At 51.4% G+C, this 17,718-nt stretch overlaps 1 protein-coding gene across 10 annotated transcripts in view; it reads right to left on the bottom strand.

The window, feature by feature from the left end:
• Positions 1-17,718, bottom strand: part of ADGRB1 (adhesion G protein-coupled receptor B1) — a 288,586-nt gene that overhangs the window by 202,885 nt on the left and 67,983 nt on the right. For all 10 annotated transcript variants that reach the window (XM_066566903.1, XM_066566919.1, XM_066566910.1 and 7 more), the window contains exon 2: positions 3,184-4,103. In XM_066566903.1, coding sequence (XP_066423000.1) covers positions 3,184-3,931 — 748 coding nt within the window. In that variant the 5' untranslated portion in view covers positions 3,932-4,103. The remainder of the gene's footprint in view (positions 1-3,183; positions 4,104-17,718) is intronic.

The raw sequence follows: 17,718 nt of genomic DNA, 5'->3' as shown, positions 1-17,718 counted from the left end.
TACAGGGTCATATCAACATCCCTGTTAAAGTTCCAGCTCCAATTACAGAATCCAGCTCACATCTGGGAGGGCCACCAGCACTTTCAGACTGTGAAGAACCAATGCACATTTCAGGAGGTTTTCCCTTCTTCACTCTCCTGTCCTTGCCCCCCAAACCTAGTCCAAGAATGCCAATTTGCATCCCAAAAAAGTGAGTTTACATCTAAACATCAGGACCTACAAGCAAACTTCTGTTTTCTTCCCACATTTCTTGAATTAGCCAAGGGAGATCTGATAAAATGGTTTCCATGTTGAATTGTCTTCTCCTGGAAAACGTTTCCAGCTCAAGCTGCCCAAGATTTCAAAGCATGTCCTGCTGATCACCAGGACAAGCTCCACGTGCAGCAAGACCAAAATATCTGCGGGATAAACTGAAGGATTCTTCTGCAACCCACCACTGCCTGCTGTGCCCTCTGCAATGTCTGTGTGGGACAGTGAGTGCAAAGAGAGTCTCACTAAACCTGGGAAGGAAATGTGGAGCAGTTTCTCCTTCCTCCAGACACTGAAGAACAGATGCTCTACACAAGACAGGGTGACTTTGGCAGAGTTTCTTTGTGAAGTTCCCCAGTGAATGATCATAAATTTTCCTGTGCCCCTGAGCCGGGTGTAAAATCACTGGCCGTGAGTGAAAAAAAGCTGTTAGTTATGTTTTCTTGAGAGTCCTTTTGGTTCTGGAGCAATGGGATCCTCTTGGAGTGAAGCTTTTCAGAGGTATCTCGCCCACAGGCCATGAGCCAAAGCACAGCTGTGTCCACTGCAATATCTCATTGTAGATTTGCACCCATCCATTTGCTTTGGAAATACCCAAAGAATAAAAAGGCACATTAGGGAAAGTCAGGTTTCATATTTCAGGATGGTATCTGGCAGTTCATAGGATGGTTTGAGTTGGAAGGGACCACAAAGATCATCTCATTCCAACCCCCTGCCATGGCAGGGAACCTTCCACATTCCTTCTTGTGCCTTTAAAGTCATCAGAGTAGATTAGTACAACTCACACAACTCCACTTGTTCCAGGATGAAAGTGTTAAGACAAGCCCAGAAACAACAAATGACTCAGAAAGCAGCAGGGAGGGAAAAATAGCAATGATAATAATAAAAAAAAGAAAAAAAAGAAAAAAAAGAAAAAAAAAAAAAAGCTTGTTGGGAAAAAAACCCGCTACAGATACAATTGGAACAGCAGTGATTGCAATAACCAGCATCAGCACTTGGAAATCAGGAACCCTATCAAAATATTCCACCCACAAGATGCTGTTAAGGGATTGCTGACTCCCTGTCCAAATTGGATCTCGCCTCCATCTTCCTGATCAAGCCTTTGCATAAATCAAAACAGACACAGTGACAGACAGAGCAGCACATGGAGAGCCCGGGCACCCTGCAAGCATCGTTTCTGTGTGGATGGCATCCCACCAGCCAAGATGATAATTCCCTGTCTCCAGTATGGAGCAGATGTGAGCAGCCAGCAGAAAAATTATCTGCACTCTACAAATATTTGACACCCAAAAAGGATTTTGATTCAGCCACCCTCGAGCCTCTTTCATATTTACTTTGGGGGAACATTCAGGCACTCGAGCTGGACTAGGAGAGATCCCTACAAAAGCCAATATTAAGCTTGAATGCTTCAGGATTTGCTGAAAATCTTATTTCAAATTTCACCTTTGGTTGCAGTGAGAAAGGTCACACTGCTTGGGTGGAAGGCATAAATCACCCAATCAGCAAATTCCAGGCATGACACATGACTGAACTCCGAGAGGCTCCTCAGAGCTGTTCACACAGGAGAAAAGGGCATTGCAAGAAAAAAAATAAACCCAACCCAAATCTGGAGAGTCTTGTGCTCGTGGCCAGGGAGGGAGGCACGACTGAAGAACTAATTTGCAGGATTTATGGCTCGGCTGTGCCTTCATGTATTGATTCACAGACCAGTGAGAAACAAAATCTCCCCCAAAATACACTCAGGAAAGCACGAGTAGCTGATCATACCCTGATCTCTCAGCTAAGGCCAGGCTGCAGTCTGCAGTAAAATCACTCTGCACAGCCCAAATCTGCCTGGTCACCTCCTGCCTACTGCAGAAGCAAATCTGGCCTCTTCCCCTCAACCCTGAGAAATCCCACCCTCAACAAGGGTGGAAAAGCCAGGAAGGATCCCCAAATTCCTGACCCAGACAGATGCCAACTTTCTGCTGGTGGCAGAGGACATTTCAGTCCGGCACCTGAAGAAGATGAGACCTTGTGGGTAGGCTCAGGTGGGGATCTGAGACTCACTGAACTGGAGGCTCCATTCCCTGACACCTGTGCTGCTGTTCAACATCACACCTCTGCTTTACATAACCTGCATGCTGGGGTGGGAGCTGAGAATGAACACCCTGGAGCAGACCTGACACAGCAGTAAGAAAAAGGCTCCACTTTCAGACCCCCTTCAAGTCCCTTCTGCTTGGCAAGACCGTCAGGTCTCTGGAAGGAGCATTTCTCTCCCCAGAACTTGATCAGACTTCAGGATCATCCCACCTGGACTCACAGCCCTTTTTCTCATGGCTCTCCCACCTCCCCAGTCCCTTTCCAGCCCACACCATCCTCCAGACCACAATCAAAACCCAGTGAAATATCTGAGGAATGAGCCCAGGTAACCCCTTGCAAGCAGCATGGTGAATTCTCTTTCTTAAAGCCTCCAGAAGGAAAACAAAGCTGAGAACAAAACGAGAGTGCTTTCTGTTGCCATCCCCTTTTGAACCAGACCCAAGAATTAAGTTTTCCCTAGGAATTAAAAGTGGTTGATAGGGCTGCCTGCCTCGGGAGGTAGCTTGGATCCTGTTTTTTCTAGGACATCTGTAATTACTTTGGAAAACTGCTCACCCTCAGGTAAGCATCTCCCTCTCAGGAGCTCAGAGGCTGCAGGAGTAAAACAAGCAATGAACAAGCCCTGAGAACGAATTGCAAAAACCTGGGGAATATTTAGGGGCAGCTGATTTGCGATTCCAGTCGCAGGCTCATAAAGAGCCCCGTGGGTTACCTGACCTGCCTGTCGATTGGGAAATGAGGTTTTTCATGCCAGGCATCCACAGATACGGACACAGAGGTGACGGGGACAGTGTGAGAGAAGAGCCCAAGCAGCCCTCCCTCCCCAAAATCCCCCGACCACCCTCCACTCACCCAGGAACTCCGCTCCGTTGGTGTCCTTGGGGCTGCCCACGCAGTTCTCCAGGTAAATCCCATCCTTGTAGCAATCCTCCTTCTTCCTGGTGAAGCCCAGGATCTCGCTGGCCTGATCCAGGACCTCCCCTCCCGAGCAGGAGCATGGGGTCTGCATGATGCCGCACGGGTGGGAGCTGCTGCTGATGGCCAGGCAGGTGTCCAGCCACTTGCAGAGCATCTGGCAGGCGGCTTTGCTGGGGTTCCTGTTGCCCACCACCAGATACTCCACGGAGAAGTCCCTCTCCTGAGCCTTGGTGGGCTTCCACCTCATGGGCCAGGTGTCCACGCCCGGCGGGGCCGTCTGCTTCATCTGCAGGAATTGTTTGTTGGACTGGAGGAAGGCAAAGCGGGTGGAGCCATCACAGAGCTTCAGGACATCATCAAAGCTCTCCATGCCCAGGTAGGTGCGGGTGGACTCCAGGAAGGAGTCGAACTGGTAGGTGCGGATGTGCTGGTGGTCACATATGCCGGAGGGCTTGAGGATCTTCATGTACAAAGTGTACCTGCGAGGGTCGGGGTTCTGGATAATCCAAGAGCACAGGGAGGAGTTCAACGGGAAGACGGCGAAGGAGGAGAAATACCCAAAGAATTTCCCTTGGACCAAAGTGGTGCAGGGAGTTTGTGCCAGGTCCAGAGCGACCACGGTCCACACAAAGTAGAGTGGAGATACCAAAAGCAGGTTCAGGGCGGATCCAATGCTCCTCATCCTAGGTCTCGGGTCCTCTGGAACTCAAAGTAAATGTCAAGCAGGTGCCAGATCCTGGACATAACAGGGACCAGCTTAGAGGAAAAGCAGAGTTTAAGAGGCTCTGGATCCGAAATCAAGCTGATCCTCCCATGTCTGGATTTGAGCTCCCTCCTGTGGCCATAAACAACACCTGGAAAAAAACAGGGAAGGGAAGGAGGAGGGGAGAGAAAGAGAAGAGATTTGGGATTTGGTCGTTTTGGCGGTACTTTGTTGTTGTTGTTGTTTTTATTAACCCTTCACACGGCTGAGAATCCACACAGCAGCCCCAGCACCGGCACTTCTCACGAGGGGAAGATGCAGCTCCACGTCCCCAGGCTTGGTTTGGGGGTGTCCCCATCCCCAGGTTTGGTTTGGGGCTGTCCCCATCCCCAGGTTTGGTTGGGGGTATCCCAAACCCCAGGTTTGGTTTAGGATGTCCCCATCCCCAGGCTTGGCTGGGGCTGTCCCCATCCCCAGGCTTGGCTGGGGCTGTCCCAATCCCCAGGTTTGGTTGGGGGTATCCCAAACCCCAGGTTTGGTTTAGGATGTCCCCATCCCCAGGTTTGGTTGGGGCTGTCCCCATCCCCAGGCTTGGCTGGGGCTGTCCCCATCCCCAGGCTTGGCTGGGGCTGTCCCCATCCCCAGGCTTGGCTGGGGCTGTCCCCATCCCCAGGCTTGGCTGGGGCTGTCCCCATCCCCAGGCTTGGCTGGGGCTGTCCCCATCCCCAGGCTTGGTTGGGGCTGTCCCCATCCCCAGGTTTGGTTTGGGGGTGTCCCCATCTCCAGGTTTGGTTTGGGGCTGTCCCCATCCCCAGGTTTGGTTTGGGGTGTCCCAAACCCCAGGAGGGACCGAACTGTGACTGACCCAGGGGTGAGCACAGCTGTGATTCTGCTTTCCTTCCCAGTGCCCCCTGCCCAAGCAGATCCCTCTGCTGAGCCCAGCAGAGCCTTGACTCTGTATCTGAACCATCTCCCCAAGGAAAACAGGGTTGGTATCTGGGTTAGGGAGGCTCCAGCTCTCCCCCTCCCCGGGGAGCTGGTTCAACACAAGATTTCAGGCTGCACCTGGGGAGGGTGGGCTGGAGGTCAGCATGGCCAGCTGGGCTCTGCCTCCTGCTTTCCTTCTGCCACCACTTGCTTTTTAGCCTCTTAATGCCCCTCCTTTTCTCTCTCCCTTCCACCAAAACCGTGCAGAGAAGGGAGTTGTTGCTCAGGAACCCAGCTCTGGTGGAACCCTGAGGCCAGATAGGATAATAGATGGAGCTGTACACCCAGTACAGGAGCAAAAAAAGGACAATAGAGACTGATTTTATCTCTTCCCACATCAGGCACCCACCTCTGCTTTCGCCCCTGGGTGCAGGACACCCCAAAGCCTGTGGTGCCAGGCTTAGAGCGTCTGCTGAGTGAGAGCCCTCTGTGCCAGTGCCAGCACCTCCTTCAGCCCCCTAAACCCTTCAACCAAAGTAGAATCCATGCTGCAATGCCCTAAGGATGCATTCCCTGCAGCCTCCTGTGGCACAGACTCCTCCTTCAGCCCAGCTGCCCAGAGCCCTGCTCCCCCCATGCCAAAGAGGCACTCGAGTACATCTCCCTCCTTCTTACTCCAACAAAAGACTCTCCTGAGGTCCCTTCCCTCCATCTCCTCTCTCCAGGAGAGAAGAGAGAAGGGGAAATAAGATGAGTAGCAGGACTTCCCTTATCTTGTACCCCCTCCCACAACTGTCCACCTCCAAATTTGGGGAGGGGTCCAGTTAACAGGGCAGGAGGGGCTGACCACACAGCCATGGCACCTTTTCCCTCCCACCCTTCCAGCTTTTTCCCTCTGAGCCCAACCCAGGTAGGGAAAATCAGGCGTTTCCCCTCGGGTGAGGCTCATCCTGACCCTGCAGCACTTGCTGCCTCCAAAGCAGATCTGCTGCCCCATTTCCAAAGGGCACAGGGGAAGCTGGGAGGAAGATTTCCCCCTATCAAGTCAGACAACTGCCATTATTTGGGGAGACTTTGCGGTTCATGGTGAAAGGAACTGCTCAGGACCTCTGCACCGAAACGCAAACAGCCCAGTTCCAGAGGGGCAAACACCGCCCTGGGCTGCAACATCCAAATAATTCTGATCCTCTGGGATGTGTTTCCCGTGATCAGGGTGGCACTGCCATGAAGGAATTAGGGTGAGACACTGTGGAGAGGGGCATCTGCATCCAGGGAGGAGGGAAAACTCGTTTCCATTGCAGCTACTGCTCCAGCCCCAACCCCAGTGCTGCCATCTCCCACCTCATGCCAGGCTCTGCCTTCCCAGACAGCAAACAGAGGGAGCTTTACAAATTCCCAGCAAATCCACGGCTCAGGCAGCTAATCCCAGCCCCAGGAGAGACTGACAAACAAGAGATGAGAAGCCCACAGACCATCCTGTGAATCTGAGGCGAGATGAGAAGCTAAATGCACCTCCACATTCTTTCAGTTTCTCTCCCTGCTCTATATCAAAGACTTGTCTCTGCATCTCTCTTCTTCTGCCAAAACCTTTTCTTTTGGGCAGGAAAGGGTTAGGGAGCTCCAAAGTCACACCTGCTATTTGCAAACTGTGTTTCATCCCTGATTCAGATCACTGCAGCCCCTGCCACCACATTCCTGAGTGTGTGTTAGACCTGACACTAATCAGCCCGGAGTCCAAATGCATTTGGACTTAAATTTTTTACAAGTCAGATCCCCACTCCTGGCTGGTTTGCAGCCTACAAAGCTCAGCAGTGTAAATCTCCCCTTGCCAGGCTCCTGCCTGCCTCTGGGGCCAGAATTCAGGAGTGAAAAAGGGATGAAAACCTGGTCTTGCTTGCAAAAAAACCACAGGCACCTACCAAACATCTTATAAAATTCCTGATTAGCAGGAGGGGTTGCTGTGAATATTTTAAATATCAGATTCCAGAGCTGAAAGGCTCTTGCTTTATCTGAGACTCTGAGAGGGGCCACTGCCTCTCTCAGGGCAGTGCTGGAAAAGCTCATTCTGTTTGCAAATCCAAACTCTACCCGACCTTCACCCTGCTGAGCCAGCCAGGGATCACAGAATTATGGAATATATTGAGTTAGAAGGACCCACAAGGATCACAGAACCACAGAGCAGGTTGGGTGGGAAGGGACCTTAAAGATCATTTTGTCCAACTCTCTCTTATGGACAGGGACACCTCCCACTATCCCAGGTTGCTGCAAGCCCTGTCCAACCTGGCCTTGGACACTTCCAGGGATGGGGAATCCAGAATCTCTCTGTGCAGGGCTTCAGCACCCTCTGAGTAAAGAACTTCTTCCCAAAATCCAATCTAAACCTGCCCTCTGGCAGTGGGAAGGCACTCCCCCTTGTTCTGTCTCACCGTGCTCTTGTAAATAGTATCTCCATCTTTCTTGTCATCTTAACCTCTGGTCTAGAGCAGAAACCTGCCTTTCCTGGTTGGAAGCAGGAGCCAGCAGTGCCTCCATAGCAACCAGATGATGAGGATACAGGGTTTGTTTTGAAATCCAGTCCCTAATGGTGACTTCAGCTCCTGGGATTCAGCCCAGGCCTCCTGCTCGCCACAAACTCAATTTTTCTCACGCTGACCACAGACCTGCTTCTGTCTGAGGATGTGGTGAGCACAAAACAAATTCCCCCCTCACTGCCCCTGTCTGGGAAAAGCACCATAAAATCCAACAAACTTAAACCAGACCTGTTATGGTTGTTAAGTCCCACAATTGATTTCTCCTCAGTGCAGTCCCATCTGGAAGGTTTCACCATAAGGAGCATAGACATATTTTTTTTTTCTCTTTTAACTAATCCCTGCTGAAGTGGGAATCTTTACTCAGAGCAGGAATGGATGGGAAAAACCCCCTCCAGACCCGGATTTTTGGCTCAACAGGTGTTGGATGTGGCAGGGAGGGAAGATGCAACAGGCACCTGAGTGGCTGATGTGTGTCAGCAGAGATCCACCTCCTACATTTCCATCCCAAAAAAACCCCAAAAGGGGCATATAAGGCTACAGCCTGAAGCTGGGGAAGCAATGTTAAATGAGTGAAAAACAGATTATTGCAGTGGTGGAGGTCACATTTCTATGCACACAGTTAAATTCACCCACATTCCCATGGTTTTTGCCACAGTCAGTGTCTAGGTAGCCTGGCTGTTTCTGGAATTTTGAGTGATGGAAGACATCCCTGCCTGATCCCATCCTTTGGCTCCAACTTGGAGCACCTCCCCAAACCTTTCTTTCCATCTCTGCCTAGGAGATGGATCTGGCAGAGCAAAGCCTGGGGACAGCAGGTGACATTGGAGCACCTTGGGCTCTCCTTTGCCTGCGTATCTCAAGGACAAACCAAAATATTGTGGTCTTTGTGTGGAAAATATGGTTTTTCATCCCAAGAAACCCACAGAAAGAGGCTGAAAAGCATGGTCTGAATGGTCCTTCTGCCCTGGTTGCCTTGTGCAGGTGTCAGGGGTGACAAGGAAGGGGATTATGAAGAGCTGTGAGCCACCAGTGAGGCTCCTGCACCCTCACACAGCTGGGCACAGCCCTGGTAACCTTTTCTACCTCCTTGCTGAGCATTTCCTATCCCACTCTGGCATCCACTGGATCAGAAATCCTCTGGGACAGACCTCCACAGCTCAAATCAAAACCAGACAAGGACTGAATCACAAGTTACACCTGGGCTGCCCAGGGGGTTTAGGCATCCAGTTTGCGCTGGTCTCAATGAATTTTGGAGCCCAGGTGTTTGAGCATCCAATTTGTGCTGTTCCCAGTGAATTTTGGAGCCCAGGGGGTTTAGGCTCCCAGTTCATGCTGGTCCCAGTGAATTTTGGAGCCCAAGGGGTTTAGGCATTTGGTTTGTGCTGGTCCCAGTACATTTTGGAGCCCAGGGGTTTAGGTTTCCAGTTTGTGCTGGTCCCAGTGAATTTTGGTGCCCTATGGGTCTAGGCTTCCAGTTTGTGCTGGTGCCAGTGAATTTTGGAGCCCAGGGGGTTTAGGCATTCAGTTTGTGCTGGTCCCAGTGAATTTTGGAGCCCAAGGGATTTAGACATCCAGTTTGCACTGGTCTCAATGAATTTTGGAGCCCAGGGAGTTTGAGCATCCAGTTTGTGCTGGTCTCAGTGAATTTTGGAGCCCAAGGGATTTAGGATTCCAGTTTGCACTGGTCCCAGTGAATTTTGGGCCCAAGGTGTTTAGGCAGCCAGTTTCTGCTGGTCCCAGTGAATTTTGGAGCCTGAAAGCCATAAAATCATCAAATTGTTAAGGCTGGAAGAGATCTCCAAGGTCACCAAAGTCCAAGCCTTAACCACCATGGTGGGCCCTCTCTTCCTGCAGGAATGATCCAGGTCTGAGGCTGAATTTTGCCACCACCCTCGTGTTCCTGCTTGATTCCTGCACAGGTTCTCCACCCCCACAGCCATCCTGGGGAGTCAGGCAGTGTGGGATGTGTGAGCAGGGATCAGGGCATCCCTGATTTTACCCACAGGAGCCTTCACCCTGTGCCTGAATAGCCCAATTCACCCCATCCCACCAAGATGGCCACCTCCAAACTGGCGTGTCCAGCCCTGCAGCTGTGCCTGGCCCAGAGATTTCAGCTCTGCCTGGGCAGGAGGAGCCTGCAGGATGCTGCCATGTCCCGCTTTCCAAAGTCCCTGCGTGGCCCAGTCCACCCAGGAAGGGAAGGGTGACACCCCTGGTGGAGCACCCACCACCTTCCCTGCCTGTGTTGGTGACGCTCCTGGAGCAGCAGCCGGGATGCGGCCAATGGAGGGCACTCTCAGCCATGCACACAAACCCACAGGCACACAAACACTCCATGGAAAAGAAAAGAAAAAAAGAAGAAAAAAAAAAAAAAAGGGGAGAAAAAAAAATCAAGATGACTTCACGAAGGGCATCCTTCCCCACTGCTGCCTGTAGGAGCATTCCCAACACCCTCTCCCTGGTCTGGTCCCACTGGTTCAGCACTCCCAGCTCCTCTTTCTCTGTCCACTGGCTCCAGATGTGCCACTGGCCAAGATTTTCTTCCCTCTTCTTTTCCTTCTCCTGACCTTGGTGCAGGGCTGACATCCCAGCAGGGTGAAAGCCTCTCTCACCAAGATAATCCTCCCTTCCTGGGGCTTCCCGTTTCCCTGTAAGAAAGTCCCCAGATATCACACTAAATATCCCTTTTGCCTGAGGCAGAAAAATGCCTGGCCCTGAAAAGTCCCTTGCCACTCTGAGAAAACACAGGAAAGGAATTTGTTCTGTCCTTATTCACAAGGAACTGTGAACAGAGAGAGAAAAAAAAAAAAGCTGCAACAGCTTGGAAATTTTGGGGGTTTTTTTGTGAGGGAGTAAAGCAGAGTGGAAATGCCTGGAAAAACACAGTGGCATCTGTGAGCTGGCAGCACAGAGAGGAGTCAAGAAGGGCTCAGACCTGAGTGTTGTTTGGCTGCAGTGGCTCTGCTGGGCTGCAGGGACAGGAGTTAACCCTGGAAGGCACCCAGGGAGCTTGGGCAGGCCCTGGAGCAGCACCTCTTCCATAAAATCAGAGCTCAAAATCGGGGTTTTTCCTTAGTATTGTTTTTTATGGTCAATTTTCCATCCCTGGAAGTGTTCAAGGCCAGGTCTGAGGGCTTTGAGCAAGGGAAAAGTGTCCCTGCCCATGGCAGAGGGCATGGAATTCAATGATATTTAAGGTCTCTTCCAACCCAAACAAATCCACGATTTTCTAACCACAGATTTCTGCATGGCCCCCTCACATCCTGGAATATCTGCTCCATCACTGCAGAGACTGATGTGCTTCCCCCTGCCTCTCCCTGAGTCTCCTGAGTGCACAGAAAGCCAAAATCTCACCTGCCTGCTGTGTTAATAAATTCTATATATACACACACCAGCATCCTTCATCCCAAATTTCTCCCAGCTCCAAGCAGGAAAAGGCACCTGCAGACCCCAGCAGATATGGAACAGCCTGAACATCATGAACAGGGTAGGAAATGTTTGATCCTGATGGAGATTGGCTTGTGGGTCAGGATCCCGATCCTATTTCAACTTTCAAAGGCTGGAAGAGGGGATATGGGGAAAGGGAGGGCTGGGAAATGGGAAATATCTCAAAATGGATCATCCTGGGGCTTTCAACCACAATGAGGAAACTCCAAGCCCCTGAGCTTTGGTTGAACCACCCCATCTGTGATGTCCTTCAGCACTGGCCAGACGGGGAGACACAATCAGGGGGAGCCAGATTTGAATCCTGCTCCAGGATTTGTGCACTCTGTCAGTGAAGCATCTCTGCCAGTCTTTCCCCACCTGCAAAGATGGATGTGAGAAGCATCCTCTGCTTTCCTTTGGGGCTCCATGATCTGAAAAATTCCAGCAGGGTGCTGGAGATGATGATTCATTTCTAACCAACCAGGATTTCATCCCAAAAGGAGCTTAATTTAAAGACTAAGGTGTCTGTTCCTGATGATGTTGACTATAGATGGGCTAAAAGCTCTCAGGGTTTGCAAGGTCAGCTCCAGTTCCTTGCTCTGGATGATTTTTTTTTTTCCGGTGGGTGGGATCAGGGGACAGCTGAGCACAAAGACTGGGGCTCAAAATCTGGGATCCAGTCAAAATTCTGTGGGGAAAATCCTGGCCAAGCAGGAGGGCCAGCTGTGCTGCAGATGTGGCTGCCTGAGGAAAGGGGGCTCAGGGCTCTGTTGGCTCCAGCACAGCCTCACCCAGGTGTTGTCTGTGCTCTTGCTGTCCTTAAACCATCACCTCATCCCAATCCACATCTATCTTTGTCCTCAGCTTTCCTCTGCATGGGTGCAAATCCCTTGGCATTGCCTCTTGGGAGCCCTGGCAGGACTTGGAGCTTCCCAAGGATTTCCTAGGGGTGGCTTTGATGTCCTGGCACAACAAAGTCAAGGAGCACAAGGGGGTTCTTGGCAGAAGGTTGATGATGGAGGCCATCATGTGACCTCTCACCCTGCCTCAGTTTACCTCAGTTTAAGGAAAGCAGACTGAAATCCCAAGTGGGAGTGGGGTTACAGCAAGCCTGCTGTGAGTTCCCCGGCATTTCCTCACTCCCAGGGAATACACAACGCCTCTGATCCTGGTTAAAATCAGCTTTTCCTCCATGCCAGCATCACCCATACTCCCTGCCTGGCCTAACTCCCACCCATCCCCATCGTTGGTACCAAAAAATACCATGGATTCTGCACCAGCATCTCCTAGAAAAATCCCATTTTCCCCATTCCCTTATAACAGCCAACCCTTTGGGGTGTTTTTCCCTCCATCACCACCCTGCTCCTGAGTGTGAGGATTACACAAGAGGGCCTCTGAGGGCAAGGTCACCCCAAGGAGTGAACAGAAACGCTTCCATCACTGCTCATTGGAGCTGGGAACCGGGATGGGATTGATTGGGAATTCAGTTGGAGGTTAAAAGCACTGGCATTAGCTGGGGAGCTAAGTGGGAAGCCCCCAGGGATAGGGGGTGTTTAGGGAGGGGACATTTGCACAGGGATGTTTGGCACAGCTAAAACTGGGCTTTGGGATTCCTGGGGTGCACATCCTGACACTGCTGACTTCTGCATCCCACATCAATCCCATCCTCAGGCTCCTTTTCTGGCCCCTGAGGAGAAAAGCCTTGACACAGCTCCTGTTCCTGTGGCTCAATTCCTATTCCCAAAGCAGAACAGCCTTCCACAGGGTCTAATGCTCTCTCTTGAGCTGTGGCCTGGCATGGTCTGGGGTGGGGATTATTGGCTGGGGCAAAAGCCTCACCAGGAAGTGTCCTGAGATGTGTAGGCAGTGATGTTTCAGTGTTTCAGGTCAAAATTTAGAAAGAAATTCTTCCCTGTGAGGGTGGTGAGGCCCTGGCAGAGGTTGCCCAGAGAAGCTGTGGCTGCCCCATCCCTGGAATTATCCAAGGCCAGGTTGGACAAGGCTTGGGACAACCTGGGATAGTGGAAGGTGTCCCTGCCCATGGCAGGGAGTTGGAACTGGATGATCTTTATGGTGCCTTCCAACCCAAACTTTTCCTGCCCCATGGCACCTCAGAGCTGCCCAAGGGAAACCAAAGGAGACCAAGACCCAAACAGCTGATTTTGCAACCAGTTTGGGGCTAGGATCTGCACAAACTCATGTTTTAGTGCTTCTCCCAGCACCAGGAAAGGAGATTTCCCATTTGCTGCTCTCCAGCTCGAACCTGGCTGGGGATGATCAGCAGTAGGAATGACCAGAGGCCTCTGACCAGCCCCAGTGCATGGAAAATGTAATGTGGGCTCTTCTTCTGGCTCCTTCCATGGCTTTGAATGACCGTGCCTCAGTTTCCCCCCACCAGACAAACAATGTTTCCACTCCCCCAGTGATGGGGATGAATTTCCTAGGAGGCAGCTGGGAAAAGATGGAAAGACTGCATCAGAGTCCAATTTTGCATCAACCCTGAAGGTGCACCATGCTGTTTTTGAATGCTGCTGCCTCAGCAAAGTTAAAACTGGATTGGGAACATTTCCCCTTCTGACAACAGGAATTCAGCTTGTAATTTTAGGCATTCAGTTTTCCAATGCCCAGCGAGGACGTCATTAAACTGCACACAGAAGTACCGTGAGATCCTATTGCTCAGATTTGCAATTTTCCAGCAATGGCAAGATGGAGATTCAGGCTGTGCCTGCAAAAGACACTTAGAATACAGGTCCTTTTAGTAAAACCAGAGCTGTGGCCAACCCTGGCCTTACTTTCACTGTCCACAGAGCGAGGACCACAGAAGAACTTGAATTCCAGGACTGCTTTAGTGATGGGAGAGATTCCATCTGCTTCCACAGGGTCTGAAATGAGGGGCTTTGGAATCTCTGATACCACACTAAAGTAGGCAAATGGGAATTTCTCAGAGTCATGGAGGTGGCAGAAATACCTGAGCTTGAGCAGGGTGTGGAACCCTTCCACCAAGCTGAGCGCAGCCCCTGAAGGTGGAGAGAAACAGAGACAAAGCAAATCCCTTTTGAAGCCCCGATTTTCCATGGTTTTGGACCTAGCCATGACCTTGAAGCAGCAGAAGTCTGCACCCTGCACTTACAAAGCAGAAGAACAATAAATATGTATGTTCCTGCAGCACCTTCTCCCCGAGGTCCACATGGGGAGCAGCAGTGAATCAAGGCTGGTGAGGCAAGAGCCATCCTCACTGACCCCAAAGCCTGAGCACAAACTAGAGGAAGTAGTTTTTCACACAGCTCATAATTCATTCAGGGACCTCATTGCCACAGGATGATGTGGAGGCCAAAGGCATAAAAGGGTGACAAAATGGATTAGGGAATGTGTGGAGGAGAGGTGAATCCTTTGCTCTTGAGCAGGATGGTCTGGGAGCAACTGCCAGTCTCAGGGTGGCTCTTTCTGTGCTTTTCCTTCAGCCTTGCATGGGTTATCCAGATGGATTTGGTAGGATTTGGTAGGATTAGGATGGATTGCCCCAAGCCAGGGCAATCCTCAATTTCAGACTGGGGGATGATGGATGAAGAGTAGCCCTGAGGAGGAGGAGGGTTTGAGGGTACTGGATGAGAGGCTGGACACAAGCTGGCAGTGTGAGACTGCAGCCAAGAAACAGCCAGATCCTGGGATTCTTCAAAAGAAGAGTGGCCAACAGGGTGAGGAAGGTGATGCTGCCCCTCTGCTGAGACCTCAGTGCTGGATCACTCAGCACAAGGCACGCGTGGAGATGGTGGGTGCAGAGGAGGGCATCCAAAAAATGATCCAGGGGCTGGAGCCCCTCTGCTGTGCAGACAGGCTGGGAGAGCTGGGCTTGTTCAGCCTGCAGGAGAGAAAGCTCCAGGCAGACCCCATTGCAGACTTCCAAATTATTCAGAAAGCTTGTAAGAAAGAGGCTGAGATGCTTCCTACCAAGGCCTGTGGCAACAGGACAAGAGACAGTGGCTTTAAACTAGGTGCAGGTTGGATACGAGGAAGGAATTTTTTATAATGAGGGTGGTGAGGCCCTGGGAGAGGTTGCTCAGAGAAGCTGTGGCTGCCTCAAACCTGGAAATGTTTCAGGCCAGGTTGGCTGGGACTTTGAACAACCTGGTCTTGTGGAAGGTGTCCCTGCCCATGGCAGAGGTTTTGCAGCCGGCTCCCTCCAGGGTGCCTTTCAAACCAAGCCCCACTATGCTGCTGCCCATGGAAGCAGGGGAGTGGAGTAGATGATCTTTAAAAATCCCTTTCAAAACCAGCCCACCCTATGATTCCATGATTCCACGTCTCTTACTCCTTCCTTAAATAACCATTATTTCATCTACTGTAAAAAAGTGCAGGGGTATTATATTAAGCCACAAAAATTATGTTCACACTGCCAAACCATCTACAGAGCCTGAAACTAAAAAGAGTGCCACAAATCACATCCACGTTGTTAAAAACCCCACCCAAAGTGGGTTGGCCTGATCCATCCTCCCACTGCACTCTGTGGGAAAGCAGCCCTTGGGATGGATGGTGATCTGCCCTGACCTAAATTCCTCTGGAGAGTCATGCTCATCCCCACGCAGGGCTGTGCCTGCTCTAACCCTGCTGGACAGCAAAGCATCCTGCCTGCTGTGCTCCCTGGAGCCTCCCCTTTTCCTCACAGGCTCCTGGTGAGGCAGAACCTGCCTTCCAGGCTCCCCTGCAAGAAACCCTGGGATGCTGGGATGCAGGGAGGCTGGCAGAGGGATGCAATCACAGCACAGGCGTTAACAAGCTGGATTATTCCTCGCATCTCATCCATCAGTCTCATGACAAGCAGTTCAGGATTTGCATAAAGGAGACAGATGTACTCTGTTCCCCTTTCCAGTCCTCTCTCCAGGAACCCTTGAGCAATGTGACGTGGGAGAGGAGATCACTGGTGAGGGACAGGCAGGGGGGGCTATTGGGAGGCAAAGTTCTTCCTCTGTTCTCACTTTCCTTGGCTTTGTTCAATCATAGGAGATGATGGAGGACATTACAGAGTGATTTGTGCAGCGCTGAGGATGTGCTGGTTCGGGGCTGGGGTTAGTGAGCTGTCTGTGTGCAGCCTTGGTGAAGATGAAGGGCTGAAGGAGAACGGTTTATATTTATTCTGAGGAGGGCTTGGCTGATGCTTCATCACAGGGATGACAGCAGAATCTGGCATTTTTACATGCTCCTTTATTTGTATGAGTATTTACTTCTGGCTCGGAGGAGAGGAAATCAGGACTGAAGAGCTGGAGGGCAGCTGGAGGTCTGAAGGCAAGAGGGCTTAAATTTAGGTTACTACACAAAACCCAAGACCTTGGAGGGGAATTCAGCTACAAAGCCATGTGCTGGCAATTCTTCTTGCCCCATTTCCTCCAGAGAAAGGTTTTGGGGCTCTTCCTCCTGTTTCCAAGCCAGCAGTGTTTAGAAAACCTCAGCCCCAGGTGTTCCCAAGCAGCCCTGCTGTGACAAACCCACCTGTGCAGCACAGGAACCTGCTTTAGTGAGCCAGGAAACACAAGAATGATGAAGAAGGTGCCAGGAGGTGAGGACTGGTGCCTTTTTTGTCCAGAAGATGGACTGGGCAGGGATATTATGGAAGTCTCCAGTCTCCCAGGACAACCCCTGGAAGGGCAGGGGCATCTCCACATGTAGTTCCAGGCTGGAATCCAGCACAGCATGGTTGGGAATGTAAGCCCCCACCTTGTGCCAGACACAATGAGCAGATGGCCCTCCTTTAGTTCCTGAAGAACAGGAATCCACATGCCAAATCAATGCTAATTTGCCCTTTTGCTGTCTGTCTCCACAGGCTACAGCCTCTGCTGCTGAAGGATAAGGAGCAGGGGCTGTGTCTTGGCTCTGGGACCAGGCATGGCACAGCTTTTAGGCACACCCCAGCCCTCCTTCCCTCTGAGAGGGGCTGGCCTGATCCCACAGAGCTGCAGGAGAGAGTCCCTTGGCTCAGCCACCTGCCACCATGTGTCCTGGCACTGCCTTGGGCCAAAGCTTCACCAGGGAGCGTGGAAATAATTAATTGGTCTGGATGATCACAGGACCACTCTCATGCCTGCCTGTAATCCCTCAGTTATTTATGAGGAGAGGTGGAGCCTCAGAGGGGGTGCATGGACATGGACAGCACAAGGGGGTGTTCCCTCAGGTGTCCCTGCAGGAAATTAGGGGTGGGGGAGATCAGAGAATCATAAAATCATGGAATGGTTTGGGTTGGAAGGGGCCTTAAAGGCCATCCAGCTCCCACCCCCTGCCGTGGGTCCAGCCTTCCACTAGACCAGGTTAATCAGATCCCTGTTCAGCTGGGCTGGAATTCCTACAGGAATGGGGAGTCCCCAGCCCTTCTGGGCAGCCCCAGCTCTCTGATCTCCCTCTGGGGAGAAAATCCAGGTATCACCTCTGTGGGATCAGGTAAAGCCTGATCTACCTGATTTTGCATTGGAAATCAGTGCGGGGCTTTTGCCTGTCTTACCATTCCCTGCACATAAATCATCAACTTTTTTAGTAAACTGTGGCCCCTGCCAGTACCAGCAGCAGATCAGAGCACTCCCCTCAACCCTCATCAATCCTGACCCAAAGAGCAAGGTGAGGAAAAGCATTAATCCAATTTTTTTCGTCAAAACTGCCCTTTGGTAACTCACAAAAAGCCGAAAAACGTGGGTAGAGCCGGTAGATCCTGGTTCCAGGAGCAGGAGCATAAAGTTTGCTGCCAGTGCTTTTCATGAGAACTGGATCGGTGCTTTTTCCCTCTCCCTCCTTCCCTCCTTCTCCTTTGCCTTTGCAAAGTGCGACAGCGTGGGGATGAATCGCCTGATTGTGCGCTCCTCTTTCCCCCACCACGCCGCTCCAACAGCAGGGCTGGGGGAT

This window comes from Molothrus aeneus, chromosome 1 (genome assembly GCF_037042795.1).
Source record: "Molothrus aeneus isolate 106 chromosome 1, BPBGC_Maene_1.0, whole genome shotgun sequence".
In the NCBI taxonomy this organism is placed as follows: Eukaryota; Metazoa; Chordata; class Aves; order Passeriformes; family Icteridae; genus Molothrus; species Molothrus aeneus.
Note: the sequence above shows the minus strand (reverse complement) of the source record. Positions and strands in the feature narration are given on the sequence as shown.